Raw genomic sequence first — 14,826 nt, forward strand, 5'->3', positions numbered from 1 at the left:
GAAACTCTCCAACATCCAGTGAATACAGGATCAACACAGCTACTGAATCCTACAGAGGAGAATATAGATGCATGGCTAGAGGAGACTACCAGATAACAGCCTGGAGTGATGCCTTCAGACTGACAGTGAGAGGTGAGTCAGTCTGAAAACGTTTAGTTTGTGTTTATTTCATGCAAATCATCCTAAGTAAAACAAGTTTTGGGGATGTTTTGCATTAAAACCCACACAAAAAACACAGCAATGTGCTGAATATACACCTGGATGCAAAATAATTAAAATAAAATAGTCAAGATATTTTCTTCTGATTCTACACTTGTCCTTTCAGTTAATAAATTATAAACTAGATAAAATAAAATTCTAATGATGGTCTATTTTCTGTTTGTTTCCACCAGCAGATAAACCCACAGCCTCACTGACAGCAGATCAGGAAATAATACCACTAGGGGGCAGAGTAACACTGACCTGCTCTGTGTCCAGCTCTACTGCCTGGAAGTTTGACTGGTTCAGACAGAAGTCAGAGTCTTCTAGAGCTCAGCTCATCAAAAACAATGAACCAGATGGAGTCATCAGCATCTCAGAGGGAGGTCTATACAGCTGCAGAGGAGGAAGAGGAGATCCAGTTTTCTACACTGAAAACAGCAACAAGGTCACCATTTATAAAACTGGTGAGTTTATTGTAGAATAATAAAATCAGACTATGTTTAAATCTTTAATGAGTTTATCTGTTACTACGAACAACACAAAACATTAGTAAACAATATTTATAAGACTAAAGCTTCAAAGCACATCATTGGTCCCTGTTTATCTTCTGGAAAAATTCAGGAAGGTTGAAAGTCATTATATTACTGGAAAAAGCCTTTAGACCTTTATTTGAACTAATGGACTAAAGTACTTTGGATTTCTTTTACTTTTGTCTCAATATTGTTTGTCTGAAGGTTTTAAAGTTTTTTTATGAGGATTTTGTTCTTTATTTTAATGTCAGTTTTTATTTGGTAAATGTTTTTTATTATTATTATTCTTGATGCAGATTATTATCTTTCTTTATTTCTGTGTCAGTCCTTTGTCTTTCTCGGGGCACCATGTGACTCAGTGATAGAGCAGCTCCATCATATCAGAGGCTCCAGTCCTCTTTAACTGGACAGAAGTGATAACCTGACAGACACAAAAGCTTTTTCATGTAATCTGTGGGAAATGAAACAACAGAGCACTATACAGTTCATAATGTCAAATTTGGAAGGGGTTTTCATTAAAATTGAAGTTTATATGTTGATGTTTTATTAAAAACATGTGTTTCATAGAACTAAATGTTTCAGCTTTTCTTATTTCAATTTTCTTTACAAACAAGGTTCTTCTCCTGTAATTCTAATTTTTTCTTGTTTTACTCAAAAAAGAAATTGTTAAAATAATCACAATAGTAAGAATGATAATTCAGTCAAATATCAAATAATTTCTCAGCTCTACAGATAAGCCAAACAGAATCATCAGGAAAATTATTGAAAAGTTAAAGCAACATATACATAAAGAACACATGAAACTAAACTATAATTAAATTAACAAATTTATGATCACAAGCTACATACACATATAAGGGTTCATTGTAATCTATAAAAGTTTAAAGGATTCTCTTATTGAATATTATTCATTCCAGGCTCTAAGCCCACCGTGATGCTTCAACCCAACTGGTCCCAGATATTCAGAGGAGAGAAAGTCACTCTGAGATGCGAGATCCATGGAGGTGGAGGAGCTCAGTGGACGTATGAATGGAGAACAACCAGCAGAAACTCTCCAACATCCAGTGAATACAGGATCACTGCAGCTGATAGTGGAGAATATAGATGCAGAGGAAGAACAGATTTCTTTACAATAACAGATTGGGGAGTCCTTAGGTTAACTCTGTCAGGTGAGTTTTTTTTTTTTTTTTATCTTTCACCCATGTATACATTTCATTAGGGATTTTAACATATTTAGTATAAAAATGTTAAGACTCCTCGATAGGTGAAAATACCTTATTACTAAACCCATTAGTAATTAGTACACTCATTAATAAAACACGACATCATTGCTCATCACATTTATCACAAAAGCAGGATCTGCTTCTAAACTCAAAAAACGTGGTTCACGTGTAACAGATGAATGTTACTACAATACTTCTGGTTAAAATAACTCTTCCTAAATTATCAGAGAGTCAAAGAGTGAACATGGACTCCCAACTGTCTACAGCTGAAGTACAGGAGGCATTAAAAAGCATGCTAAATAATAAAGTGCCAGGTCCAGACGGGTTCCCTACTGAGTTCTATAAAGAGTTCTGGAACATTTTGGCCTCAACGTACCACAGAAAGCTGCAGGAAACACAAGTTAATGGCAAATTTCCAGTTAATATGAATTCTGCCACAATTAGTCTCCTGCTTAAGCCAGGCAAAGATCCTATGTTTCCGACCAGCTATCGTCCCATATCCTTAAATAATGTGGATATTAAAATAATCTGTAAAGCTTTAGCAAAACGATTAGTTAAAGTCACTCCTCTCATAATCCACCCAGATCAAACTGGTTTCATTAAAGGAAATGGCTTTGGCAATTTCTTTATAAATTGGTTCAAATATTATACAGCTTCCCAACAGCCTTTGTCAGGACAAATAATCGAACATCTTCCAGCTTTTGTCTCCAGAGGGGCACCAGGCAGGGATGCCCACTCCCCCTCACTTTTTGCTATTTTCATTGAGCCTCTAGCTGCTACAATCAGACAAACTAATGTGGATAAAGGTATAAAAGGCATGAAAATAGAGCTTAAAATTAGCCTTTACACAGATCATGTATTACTTTATCTCCAGCACTCAAACACTTGCCTTTCTCAAGTAATTAGATTAACAGAATCTTTCTCAGAGGTCTCAGAATACTCTATAAATTGGTCTAAATCTGTAATACTACCAATTAATTGCTCCCTACAGAATCCCTCAGGTCTACAATTGCAATAAGGAAATATCAAATATTTGGGAATTACTGTGTCATCTAAACTAGCTGAGTTACCAAAACTCAACCACATCCCTCTTTAAAAAAAAATAGAAGAGGAACTAGAAAGATGGAAATTACTTCCGATCTTCCTAATAGATAGGGTAGCATCAATTAAAATGATGGTCCTACCTAGAATTAACTACTTATTTTCAATGATCCCCAATAAACCATCATCCGACTGGTTTAAATCTCTAGATTCTTCGATCTCTAAATTTCTTTGGAAGGATAAACCCCCTCGTATCAGCTTAAAGACATTACAGAAAACTAAAGACAGAGGGGGACTAAATTGACCTAACTTCCAAAACTACTACTTAACAAATAGATTACAATACATCTCAAAATGGATAAAACATAATCCCTTAGATGAGCCCTGCATAGACACAGAACAGGAAATATGCATCCATCCATCCAGCCATCTTCCTCCGCTTATCCGGGGTTGGGTCGCGGGGGCAGCAGCTTAAGAAGGGAGGCCCAGACTTCCCTCTCCCCAGCCACTTCTTCCAGCTCTTCAGGAGGAACCCCAAGGCATTCCCAGGCCAGCCGAGAAACATAGTCTCTCCAGCGTGTCCTGGGTCTTCCCCGGGGCCTCCCCCCGGTGGGACGTGCCGAGAACACCTCCCCAGGGAGGCGTCCAGGAGGCATCCTAAACAGATGCCCAAGCCACCTCAACTGCCTCCTCTCGACGTGGAGGAGCAGCGACTCTACTCCGAGTCCCTCCCGGATGACCGAGCTTCTCACCCTATCTCTAAGGGAGAGCCCAGCCACCCTACGGAGGAAACCCATTTCGGCCGCTTGTATCCACGATCTCGTTCTTTCGGTCATGACCCAGAGTTCATGACTATAGATGAGGGTAGGAACGTAGATCGACCGGTAAATCAAGAGCTTCGCTTTTTGACTCAGCTCTCTCACGGCTTCACGGCAGACGCTGCACCAATTCGCCTGTCGATCTCCCGCTCCCTTCTTCCCTCATTCGTGAACAAGATCCCAAGATACTTAAACTCCTCCACTTGGGGCAGGACACCCCCCCTGACCCGGAGAAGGCACTCTACCCTCAAGACCATGGCCTCGGATTTGGAGGCACTGATCCCCATCCCGGCCGCTTCACACTTGGCTGCAAACCGATCCAGCGAGAGCTGCAGATCAAGACCTGATGAAGCCAATAGGACCACATCATCTGCAAAAAGCAGAGACGCAATCCTAAGGCCACCAAAACGGATCCACTCAACACCTTGGCTGCACCTAGAAATTATGTCCATGAGGGTAATGAACAGAATCGGTGACAAAGGGCAGCCCTGGCGGAGTCCAACTCTCACCGGAAACGAGCCCGACTTACTGCCGGCAATGCGGACCAGACTCTGACACCGGTCATACAGGGGCCTGATAGCCCGTATCAAAGGGCCCGGCACCCCGTATTCCCGGAGAACCCCCCACAGGGCCCCCCGGGGGACACGGGGGGCCCAAGTCCACAAAGCACATGTAGACTGGCTGGGCGAACTCCCATGCACCCTCCAGGACCCTGCTGAGGGTGTAGAGCTGGTCCAGCGTTCCACGACCAGGACGGAAACCACACTGCTCTTCCTGAATCCGAGGTTCAACTATCCGACAGACCCTCCTCTCCAGCACCCCCGAATAGACCTTGCCGGGGAGGCTTAAGAGTGTGACTCCCCTGTAATTGGAGCACACCCTCCGGTCCCCCTTTTTGAATAGGGGGACCACCACCCCAGTCTGCCAATCCAGGGGGACTGCCCCCAATGTCCATGCAATGTTGAAGAGTCGCGTCAGCCAACAGAACCCTACAACATCCAGGACCTTGAGGAACTCCTGGCGGATCTCATCCACCCCCGGGGCCCTGCCACCGAGGAGCTTTTTAACCACCTCGGCGACCTCGCCCACAGAGATTGGAGAGCCCAGTCCAGAGTCCCCACGCCCAGCTTCCTCAATGGAAGACATGTTGGTGGGATTGAGGAGGTCTTCGAAGTATTCCGCCCACCGACCCACAACGTCCCGTGTCGAAGTCAGCAGCACACCATCCCCACTATAAACAGTGTTGGTGCTGCACCGCTTCCCCCTCCTGAGACGCCGGATGGCGGACCAGAATCGCTTCGGAGCCATGCGGAAGTCTTTCTCCATGGCCTCTCCAAACTCCTCCCACACCCGAGTTTTTGCCTCAGCAACCATCCAAGCCGCATGCCGCTTCGCCCGCCGGTACCATCAGCTGATTCCGGAGTCCCACAGGCCAAAAAGGCCCGATAGGCCTTCTTCTTCAACCTGACAGCATCCCTCACCGGAGGTATCCACCAACGGGTTCGAGTGTTGCCGCCACGACAGCCACCGACAACCTTGCGGCCGCAGCTCAGATAAGCCGCCTCGACAATGGAGGAACGGAACATGGTCCACTCGGACTCAATGTCCCGCCCGGGATGTGTTCGAAGTTCTGCCGGAGATGGGAGTTAAAGCTCCGCCTAACAGGGGACTCCACCAGACGTTCCCAGCAGACCCTCACAACACGTTTGGGCCTGCCAGGTCTGACCGGCATCCTCCCCCACCACCGGAGCCAACTCACCACCAGGTAGTGGTCAGTGGAAAGCTCAGCACCTCTCTTCAACCGAGTGTCCAAGACATACGGCCGCAAGTCCGATGAAACGATGACAAAGTCGATCATCGAACTGCGGCCTAGGGTGTCCTGGTGCCATGTGCACATATGGACACCCTTATGCTTGAACATGGTGTTCGTTATTGACAATCCATGACGAGCACAGAAGTCCAACAACAGAACACCACTCGAGTTCAGATCAAGGCGGCCATTCCTCCCAACCACGCCCCTCCAGGTCTCACTGTCATTGCCCACGTGAGCGTTGAAGTCTCCCAGCAGAACAAGGGAATCCCCAGGAGGGGCACCCTCCAGTACCCCCTCTAAGGACTCCAAGAAAGGTGGGTAATCTGAACTGTTGTTCTGCCCGTAAGCACAGACAACAGTCAGAACCCGTCCCCCCACCCGTAGGCGGAGGGAGGCTACCCTCTCGTTCACCGGGGTAAACCCCAACGTACAGGCACCGAGATGGGGGGCAACAAGTATGCCCACTTCTGCCTGGCGCCTCTCACCGTGGGCAACTCCAGAGTGGAAGTATGTCCAGCCCCTCTCAAGGAGACTGGTTCCAGAACCAGAACCATGCGTTGAGGTGAGACTGACTATTTCTAGCCGGAACCTCTCAGCCTCACACACTAGCTCCGGCTCTTTCCCCACCAGCGAGGTGACATTCCACGTCCCAAGAGCCAGCTTCTGCAGCTGAGGATTGGACCGCCAGGGTCCCCTCCCCCGGCCGCCACCCAACACACATTGCACCCGACCCCTATGGCCCCTCTCACGGGTGGTGGGCCCATGTAAGGGGGGACCCATGTTTCCTCTTCGGGCTGAGCCCGGCCGGGCCCTATGGGTAAAAGCCCGGCCACCAAGCGCTCGCCATCGTGGCCCCCCTCCAGGCCTGGCTCCAGAGTGGGGCCCCGGTGACCCGCGTCCGGGCGAGGGAACGCTGAATCCAAATATTTTGCTCAGTATGCTCAGTATGCAGTAATATAATAATTTCAGATTTGCCGTTTATTAGCTCTAATATCAAACGGCACTCATGTTTTTAAAATATTAACATCAACTTTTCCCTGACAGCATGGTGGGAATTTCTTAAAATGTTGAAGTCATCACTTATCCCGTGCAGTCGTACACCCATCTGGAATAACCCCGACATTCTACAAAACAATAATATGATAAACTTTCCGCACTGGAAGAATAAAGGTATTAACTATCTGGATCATTTGTTTGAAGGTACGGAGTTTATCACATTTGCTAGATTAAATTTGCAATATGGCATTAACAAAAATAAATTCTTAGAATATGAGCAAATTAAAGCTATAATTAGAAACAAATTTAAGCATATTGATGGAGGTTTAAAAATTCCAACTAATATATCAGAGTTCCTAGACTTAAAACCCCCCAAATTACTGTCTAAATTATACAAGACTGAATAAATTGGCTGATAAAATATCTCTTCCTATTATTAAATGGAAGGAGGATTTATCAGTCAGCTTTGAACAAAACATCTGGGCTCAGATATATCTAAGAACTTTTCACATGTCTAGAAACCACAATTTACAACTTATGCAATACAAAATCCTCCACAGATTGCACTACTAAGAGTTTAAATAATAATCGTTTTGTATCGATGCATTGATCCAACAGCCGACGATCCGATGCATCGATACGTCCGCAAGAGTATCGATTCATGTGTTGTTTTTTTCCCTGCAGTCTATTTTTATCCATTTGCTCCTGGAGGTTCTTCCTCCCGTGCTGCGGTGGTGCTAAACCTATTTTGCCCTCCTTCCTCGATTCTGGTTATACTCCCGGTTTTACTCTTACAGCAGTGTGTTGCAGTAAGCTTGACACACACATTTTTAATTTATGCTCAATATTGAAGCGTGGTCTGTGCTATACACTGCGGGTCTAGATACGGCCGAGGCGGTGAGGAAGTCAGGGCGAGTTTAGTCCAACGACGGAGGGACATGAGGGCCAAAAATAGCGGAGATCTAGGTGGAAAAAGGGTCCCAGCGATCTCGTGCACGTCGCTCTTCTAGCGGGTCAAACTTCACGAGTTGTTTTCTGCAATTTCAGTCACAAAAACAAAACAAGCCGGCCTCCTGTCTGCGGCACTGTTTGCGGTCAGCTACAATTTGGGAGAGGTGCAGCGGAGCATCTGTGGAGGGGGCGGGGACGTCTGGAGCCGAGGTATTGAATTGCACCCATTGCACTGATTTTGTGCAGTATCTTTTGATGCAACGCCTTTCAGAATCTATAATGCAGGGGCATTATTATTTTTCAGTAAATGAGGTTTTAATAGGAATAGGTGGAGTGCAACTTTTCTATTTCTGTTATTTGCTGTTGTTTCTCAACAATAATTAATTAACGCCTTATGGCAGATGCTTACCCCTTCAGGGGTTTGCACTCTGCTAGTGGGGGAAGGGGAGGAAGGGGGAGTCGGAATCATCCGGGTGGCTGCGGGCATATTCCTCTCCTTGGGGCCCAGCCCGCAGCTTCCGGGGACTCTGGCATTGCGGTGGCTGGGGGACTTTCTCGGGGCTGTCTCTCCTTCTCCCTTGGTGGGGGTCGATTTCCTGGGTTGGCCCCTCGTGCCTTCGCTCTTGGGATCCCTTTGAGCATCTGGGGCTTCGGGTCTCCCGGCGCTGGACTCAGTGCTCCAAGGGGGCGTCTCTTCGGCTCTCCACAACCACTATTGCGCATTTTTCCTTTGGATAAACTTTACATGCTCAAGTGCACTTTCACAAACAACAGGTGCTTGGTTCCAGGTACTTAGAGATTCACTTCCATACAAAAAGCCCATATTCTTATCTTCAGGTAACACAGAATACATGTCAGTTTAAATTTTACTACTTATACTTCAGCTATTGTATCTAGGTGTTACTTTAATGTATGTCTCATACCATGTCCGTTGGTTGTGCTGTTCTTTTTACATCTCTTTGCAGGTGATGAAGCGGACTGAAATGTTTTATCATTATCTCCCTTTTATCTCCTCTTTCTTACATCTTTTCTCCTTTTTTTTCCCTTTCCTGTTCTACTTACACTGCAGTGTCCATATAATCTGTAAAACTCCCTACAAAATAACAAGCAATTTATATGCATGAAACAAGCGGAACACTATGGCAATAGCCGTACTCCTCCACTCGTGAAAGTAAAATCTGTTGCTCTCTTTTTGACATCGAGACAATTATTCTATTTGACATTGTCCTGTCTGGCAAAAACAAAAAAAAGTAGGCAGTAAAGGAGCCTCTCCATGTGCAGGAGTAGTTTATTCCTAAATGAGAAGCAGCAATAGAGGCTTTGCTCCCTCTGATCGTCCTCTTAGACCTTGGTTCCTGCAGGAGCTGCTGTTCAGCTGACCTGAGGGGCTGAGAAGGATGGTAGGAATGAAGAGCTCAGAGAGGTACTGCAGGAAAAAGTCATTTAAACATTTTAAAATAAAAATAAAAATTTTAGAATGAACTCTAATATACAGTGGACAGGTCATGGGGTAATGTGTTCTGTTTTTGGAGAACCAGTAAAAAGACTAACAGCAGGTTTTTTAACCAGCTGCAGATGAGAGAGCAAAGATTGACTCATTCAAACAATTAGTTCATAGGAGAAATCTAAGCAGGATAAGATAAAAGCATCAATTACTGTTTCAAAGATTTGCCTTGATAGAAACGAAATTTCCAAATTACCCCAAATCAACTTTTTTTATGCAAATAAACTGCATTGATAGCTGTCTTATAGTGCTGTCTACATGTCTTGAGTATCATGTGTCCAATTTACTTCACATTTCTTGCAAACCTGCTTTTGTGTCTAAAACTGTTAGTTGTGACCTCTCCCAGAGAAACAGCAGCTCCACCCTGGGCAGCTACTCTCTGCTGACTTACTCCTCCTACACGGTAGTTCACTTAGGAATCGTCGACAAATTAAAGAACCAAAGAACTAAATACTCAAAACAATATTAATAATTTTGAAAACTTTCAATTTTTTAAAAATAATTTTCTCTTATTTGAAAATTAAATTACATCCTATTTTTTCCTTCAAAATGTTTGAAGAAAATGTATTAAACCCAGATAAAAAAAACAATTCTGAATTTTCCTGGCAGTCTACTGTAATTTGACATCAGTTCTGTGTCAGTCGGTCATTTGATCTAAACTGATATAGTTTGTAGCACATCCCTTGAAGAAAAAAGGTTCTGGGTTCAATTCCTGTCCTAGGGTCTTTCTGCATGTTGCAATTTAGGTTTATTCAACAAATCAACATTATGTGAAACAATTCGTAAAGTTAGCTTGAAATAAAAAAAAAAAAAACATAATACAGACAATAAAACTTATATACAATAAAACAATAGTGTAAGAGCAGCTAAAACAATAAGAAGATTAGAACATTAAACTTTTATTAAAACCCACCTGCTCAATTGACCAAAAGCTATTAAAAAATATGTAATCGTTTTAGGATTGTTCATCTTTACCCTGAGTCCTGGTTGTTTCTTGTCATATGTTTACTTTATATATTGTGAAGCCACTAAAAGTTGTGTTTTGAAAAACTGAGTAAAAAAACAACATTGTAATTAATTTTTTTAGGAATAAAAACCCCTATAAAATGATCAGTAATGAAAATCTAAGTCTAAAATGTTGAATCAATCAGCCCTTATGTCTCCCACCTCTCCTAAACATGAAGGTAATGAACTTTGCATTAATCAAACGAAGGACTAGAATAAAGAAAATAAACTATGATAGAAAATGACTGTCTCTGACCATCTGTGTCTCCATCAGATAAACCTCAGCCTGTCCTCTCTGTGTCTCCATCATGGCTGAGTCCTGGAGCCTCAGTGACTCTGAGCTGTGGGGGGTTGGAGCATCCATCTGCAGGATGGAGGTTCTTCTGGTATAAAGTGGTTCCAGCAAAATCCAGCAGCTCCTACAGCTTTGAGCTGCTGACTGGCAGAACCAGCTGGACTGAACAGAACTCCTACCTCATTAATGGACAGAATCACACAGCAGGATATGTGTGCAGAGCAAGAAGAGGAGAACCAGTGTTTTACACTAAATACAGTGAAGCAAAGTTTGTCTGGTCTGCAGGTCAGTTTATCTCTGTTCTTTTAAGGAAACTTGTGTTTTAAATGTTAATTATTTTTCAGCAATTTGCATTGCATCTATAATGCTGCCCATTCCATTTACAATCAGTTCAGGTTTGGCAGAGTTTATCTTCTTCAGGGTTTATCAGCTTCCTCTCATCTACCTGCAGTCCATCAGTTTAAGTCTAAGTGTAGAAAACCCTTCTACATTTAAGTTAAGGAAGGCTGATTGAAGTGGCACCATGGATGGGAGATTCCAGTTAGAGAATCAGGAGACTGGAGAGCCGCCCCCAATTCTCTAACGTGAGAATTGTATCGAACATAGAAAGACTGCTATATGAACTAAGAGTCATTAGTGAACCGAGGAAGCTGGACCAGTCAAACGACAGGCCTCGTGTAGATTTTGTCCTTTACCTTCACTGTGGCAATACGTACACGTCCATCAGTGCCCTTGAAGGTCTCAACCCCCAAACCCACAGGCCAAAGAGCCCGCGGGAGGCATGGATCAACAAAAAGAACAACCTGACCTGTAGTAGGTTCCTTGCCATCGCTCTTCCACTTCTGACGTTGCTGCAGTCCCGGGAGGTAGTGTCTGATGAAGGAAGCCCAGAAGCTGTCTGCCAACACCTGGCTGTGTCTCCATCGTCGCTTCCCAAGCAAATCCTCTCCGCCATATAAAGCCTGGGGAAGAGATGAATCCCTGAGTCCCATAAGTAGCATGTTGGGTGTTATGGGATCAGGATCCGAGACATCTGTTGACACATAGCCCAATGGCTTGGAATTAAGAATTCCTTGCACCTCGATCAGTAGAGTCCGCAGAACTGGCTCAGTGACTGACTGCTCTCGTAGGACTACTCTTAGAGCTGTTTTTACCGACTTGACTTCCCTTTCCCAGGTGCCTCCAAAATGTGGAGCGGAAGGTGGGTTGAACTGGAATCTGATCCTCTGCTCTGCTAATGGCTCCTGCAGGCAAGGAGCCATAGCTTTAAAGGCCTCTACTAATTCTCGTTTTCCTCCTGTAAAGTTTGTTCCATTATCACAGAGAAGCTCAAATGGTTTACCCCTGTGTGCTATTAGGCGGCGCAAGGAGAGCAGGAAGGAATATGTGTCCAGGCTTTCGAGGAGATCTAAATGCACACATCTGGTGGTCATGCACTTATAAAGGATGCCCCATCTCTTCTCTTGACTCTGTCTGACCTTGACTGAGAATGGACCAAAGCAGTCTACTCCAGTGGCGTAAAACGGGGGCTTGTAGGCACGCAGTCTCGAAGGAGGAAGGTCAGCCATTTGTGGAGCTTGTGGCTTGGCTCGCCAAAGCTGGCACTCAGGACATTTGTGCTGATGTTTACGGATAGCCTTACGACCCCAAAGAATCCAATAATGCTTGCGAAGTTCAGCCAGAACTCGCTCTGCACCAGGTCCTGTGTCTGAGTCCTGTGGCCTCTTCATACTCAGGTGCCAGGGAACATAGGCGACTGTCAGATGGAATGGAGTGATTATTTTTAAGTGCCTTTACCTCTCGTGGGAAAGAGTCAAGCTGAGCCTGAGCTAAGAGAGCTCTTTCAGCAACCACATAGTCTGAAGCATCAGGCTTCGGGTTTGAATTAGGGGCAGCCGCCCCATGACGGGACTGTAGTGCAGTCTTGATGAGCTCCTTCCAGGTGTGGAATTGCTTTGGGTCTGGTATTGCTGTGTTCAATACTACTGAAGTTGAGCCAACAAAGGCACCCCTCTTTAACTCATTCTGATGAGGCTCTGTCCGTAAGTTGGCATGACTAGCCAATGGTCAGAAGTTTTAATCAGGAAATCCGGTCCAGACCTCCACTGGCTTGGATGGACTAATGCAGTGAGGGTCAGACCTCTAGTGATGTGATCGGCTGGGTTATGATGTAAGTCAACATACCTCCAGGTAGCCCCTTCAGTGAAATTTTGGATTTCAGCCACACCTGTCCCAACAAAGACCTTGTAGCGACAGGACTCTGAGTTCAGCCAATGCAGCACTGTGGTAGAATCTGACCAGCAAACAACTTCACTAACTGTGAGGGTCAGTTCGTCCTGTATAAGTTTGACCAGCTGAGCTCCAGTTAATGCAGCACTCAGTTCTAGACGAGGCATAGAGAGGCATTTCTTTGGTGCTACACGGGACCTGGCTAGGATGAAAGTCACATGGACTTCCCCACCATGTGTTATGGTCCGCAGATAGGCGACTGATCCATATGCTCTCTCTGAAGCATCACAGAAAACATGAAGCTCCCTGGTTGCTACAGTGCTGTCCGCACTGGCTGGCACAAAGGGTCTGGGAAACTGCACCTGCTGAAGGATGGGGAGCTCTGCCTCCCACATGGCCCACTGATCTCGTATATGCTTAGGGCCGATAGGCTCGTCCCATGCCACATTTTGTTTCCATAGATCCTGTATAAGGACTTTAGCTCTGGTCGTAAATGGCACAATGAAACCTAGTGGGTCATACTGGCTGGCCAGGATCCTATAAAGGTTCCTCAAGGTTGGAATCTGATTATATGTAGTGCGGTGCTTGTAACCCAGCATTTCAGTACGGCAGTTCCACTGCATACCAAGAGTGGGTTCCTGGAGGTCACTACTGTTTTGTGACAACCAAAGCTCACTGCAGGTAGACCTGGCACCCTTTGGGAGGTGTTCTATGACTGATGGTAAATTGCTTGCCCATTGTTTGATATCGAACCATCCTTCTGCAAGCAATTGTCTCAAGCTGTCAATCACATCCTTAGCCTTTGCGGGATCTGGTGTGCTGTAGAGACAATTATCTACATAAAATGCCTGTGACACAATTGCTGCCAAGTCAGGATTATCCTCTGCATGTTCTTGGGCATGGTGCTGGAGAGCATAGATTGCACAACATGGACTGCATGTTGTTCCAAAAGGTAGAACCTGCCATTCATATATGGTAGGCTCCTGCTCTCTTTGCATGTTTCTCCAGATGAAACAAAGAACAGGTCGATCACCTGGAAGCAGGCGCACCTGGTGAAACATGCTTCGAATGTCACCACTGATGGCAACAGCGTGCTGACGGAATCGCAGAAGAACGCCTATCAAAGAAGGGCCAAGTGTTGGGCCTGGTAATAGCTGCTCATTAAGGGACATACCCTGATACTGGAAAGAGCAGTTAAAGACAATTCTGTCCTTACCATTATGGTGCACCATATGGTGTGGGATGTACCATGCTTCTTTGGTTTGATTGGCTTCTTCAGATGAGATCTTTGCCACATAACCTTCTGACTGTAGCTTGTGCATTTCAGAGCAGTAGGTCTCTGCCAGTTTAGGGTTGCGATCCAATCTGCACTCTATCCTTCGAAGGCTGGGCAGTACCGCTTCCTTGGGTGCCTGAAGGGTTATGGTTGAAGAACGACGGAGCAGTGGGGTTGCATAGCGCTGGACTCCATCTATCTCAATCCCCCTTTGTAGCTGTCTGCAATAAGGTGATAGCCTTCTGGTCTAGCTTTGATCTAGTTACTGTCTTTTGGCAGTATGGCAAAGTGTCAATCTGCCATAGCCTTTGCACATTCTGGAGGAGCTCTGCCTGGGACGTAGCTGAAGTGAGATGTAGACACTGCTGTCCTCCACGTGCAGTCTGCATGGGTGTTATTGGGCCTTGTAGTGATTACCCAAGTCTGGTACACACTGCAACTGGTCCTCCTGTAGGTCCCTGATGGATGGGCTGAATAGGAGTAATTAAGTGTGGCATATCAGATCCAATGAGGAGTAATGGTTGCACTCCTTCAACCAGCTCCAATGGTAAACCCTTCAGATGTTTTTACATTTTCTGAAGGGCTACTACTGGGTAGTTGTGCTCAGCCAGACTCAGTCTACCTGCAGAGAAATCATCAGAGATTGGATATCTTTCAGAAGGCTTGGAGAAGGGGGACACTTCAAAGGAGACGGTCAGTCCCTCCAGCTGATGGACATCCTGAGGAACCGTCTGCAATGGCAGTGTCTCATGTTGCCCTGCAATCTTAAGGTATTTAATGACAGGTGAGAGAACAATTGTTCGTTCTGATCCATCGTCTAGGACTGCATAAGCCTCCATAGATCGGTCCCCATTACGAATCAGAATCTTCACCACCTTTAGCATAACACGCTGTGAGCGGTTAAGGCGGTCGATGTAAACCTTAGTGGGTGCTGAGCTCACCAT

General features: G+C 45.2%; 1 protein-coding gene across 1 annotated transcript in view; it reads left to right on the forward strand.

The window, feature by feature from the left end:
* The window catches only part of LOC119787452 (Fc receptor-like protein 5), a 136,289-nt gene that overhangs the window by 81,566 nt on the left and 39,897 nt on the right, over positions 1-14,826 (forward strand). The window contains exon 12 of the mRNA XM_038291325.1: positions 10,357-10,662. Coding sequence (XP_038147253.1) covers positions 10,357-10,662 — 306 coding nt within the window. The remainder of the gene's footprint in view (positions 1-10,356; positions 10,663-14,826) is intronic.

The sequence above is a fragment of the Cyprinodon tularosa genome, unplaced genomic scaffold (genome assembly GCF_016077235.1).
Source record: "Cyprinodon tularosa strain WSP-4 unplaced genomic scaffold, ASM1607723v1 ctg299, whole genome shotgun sequence".
Classification (NCBI taxonomy): domain Eukaryota; kingdom Metazoa; phylum Chordata; class Actinopteri; order Cyprinodontiformes; family Cyprinodontidae; genus Cyprinodon; species Cyprinodon tularosa.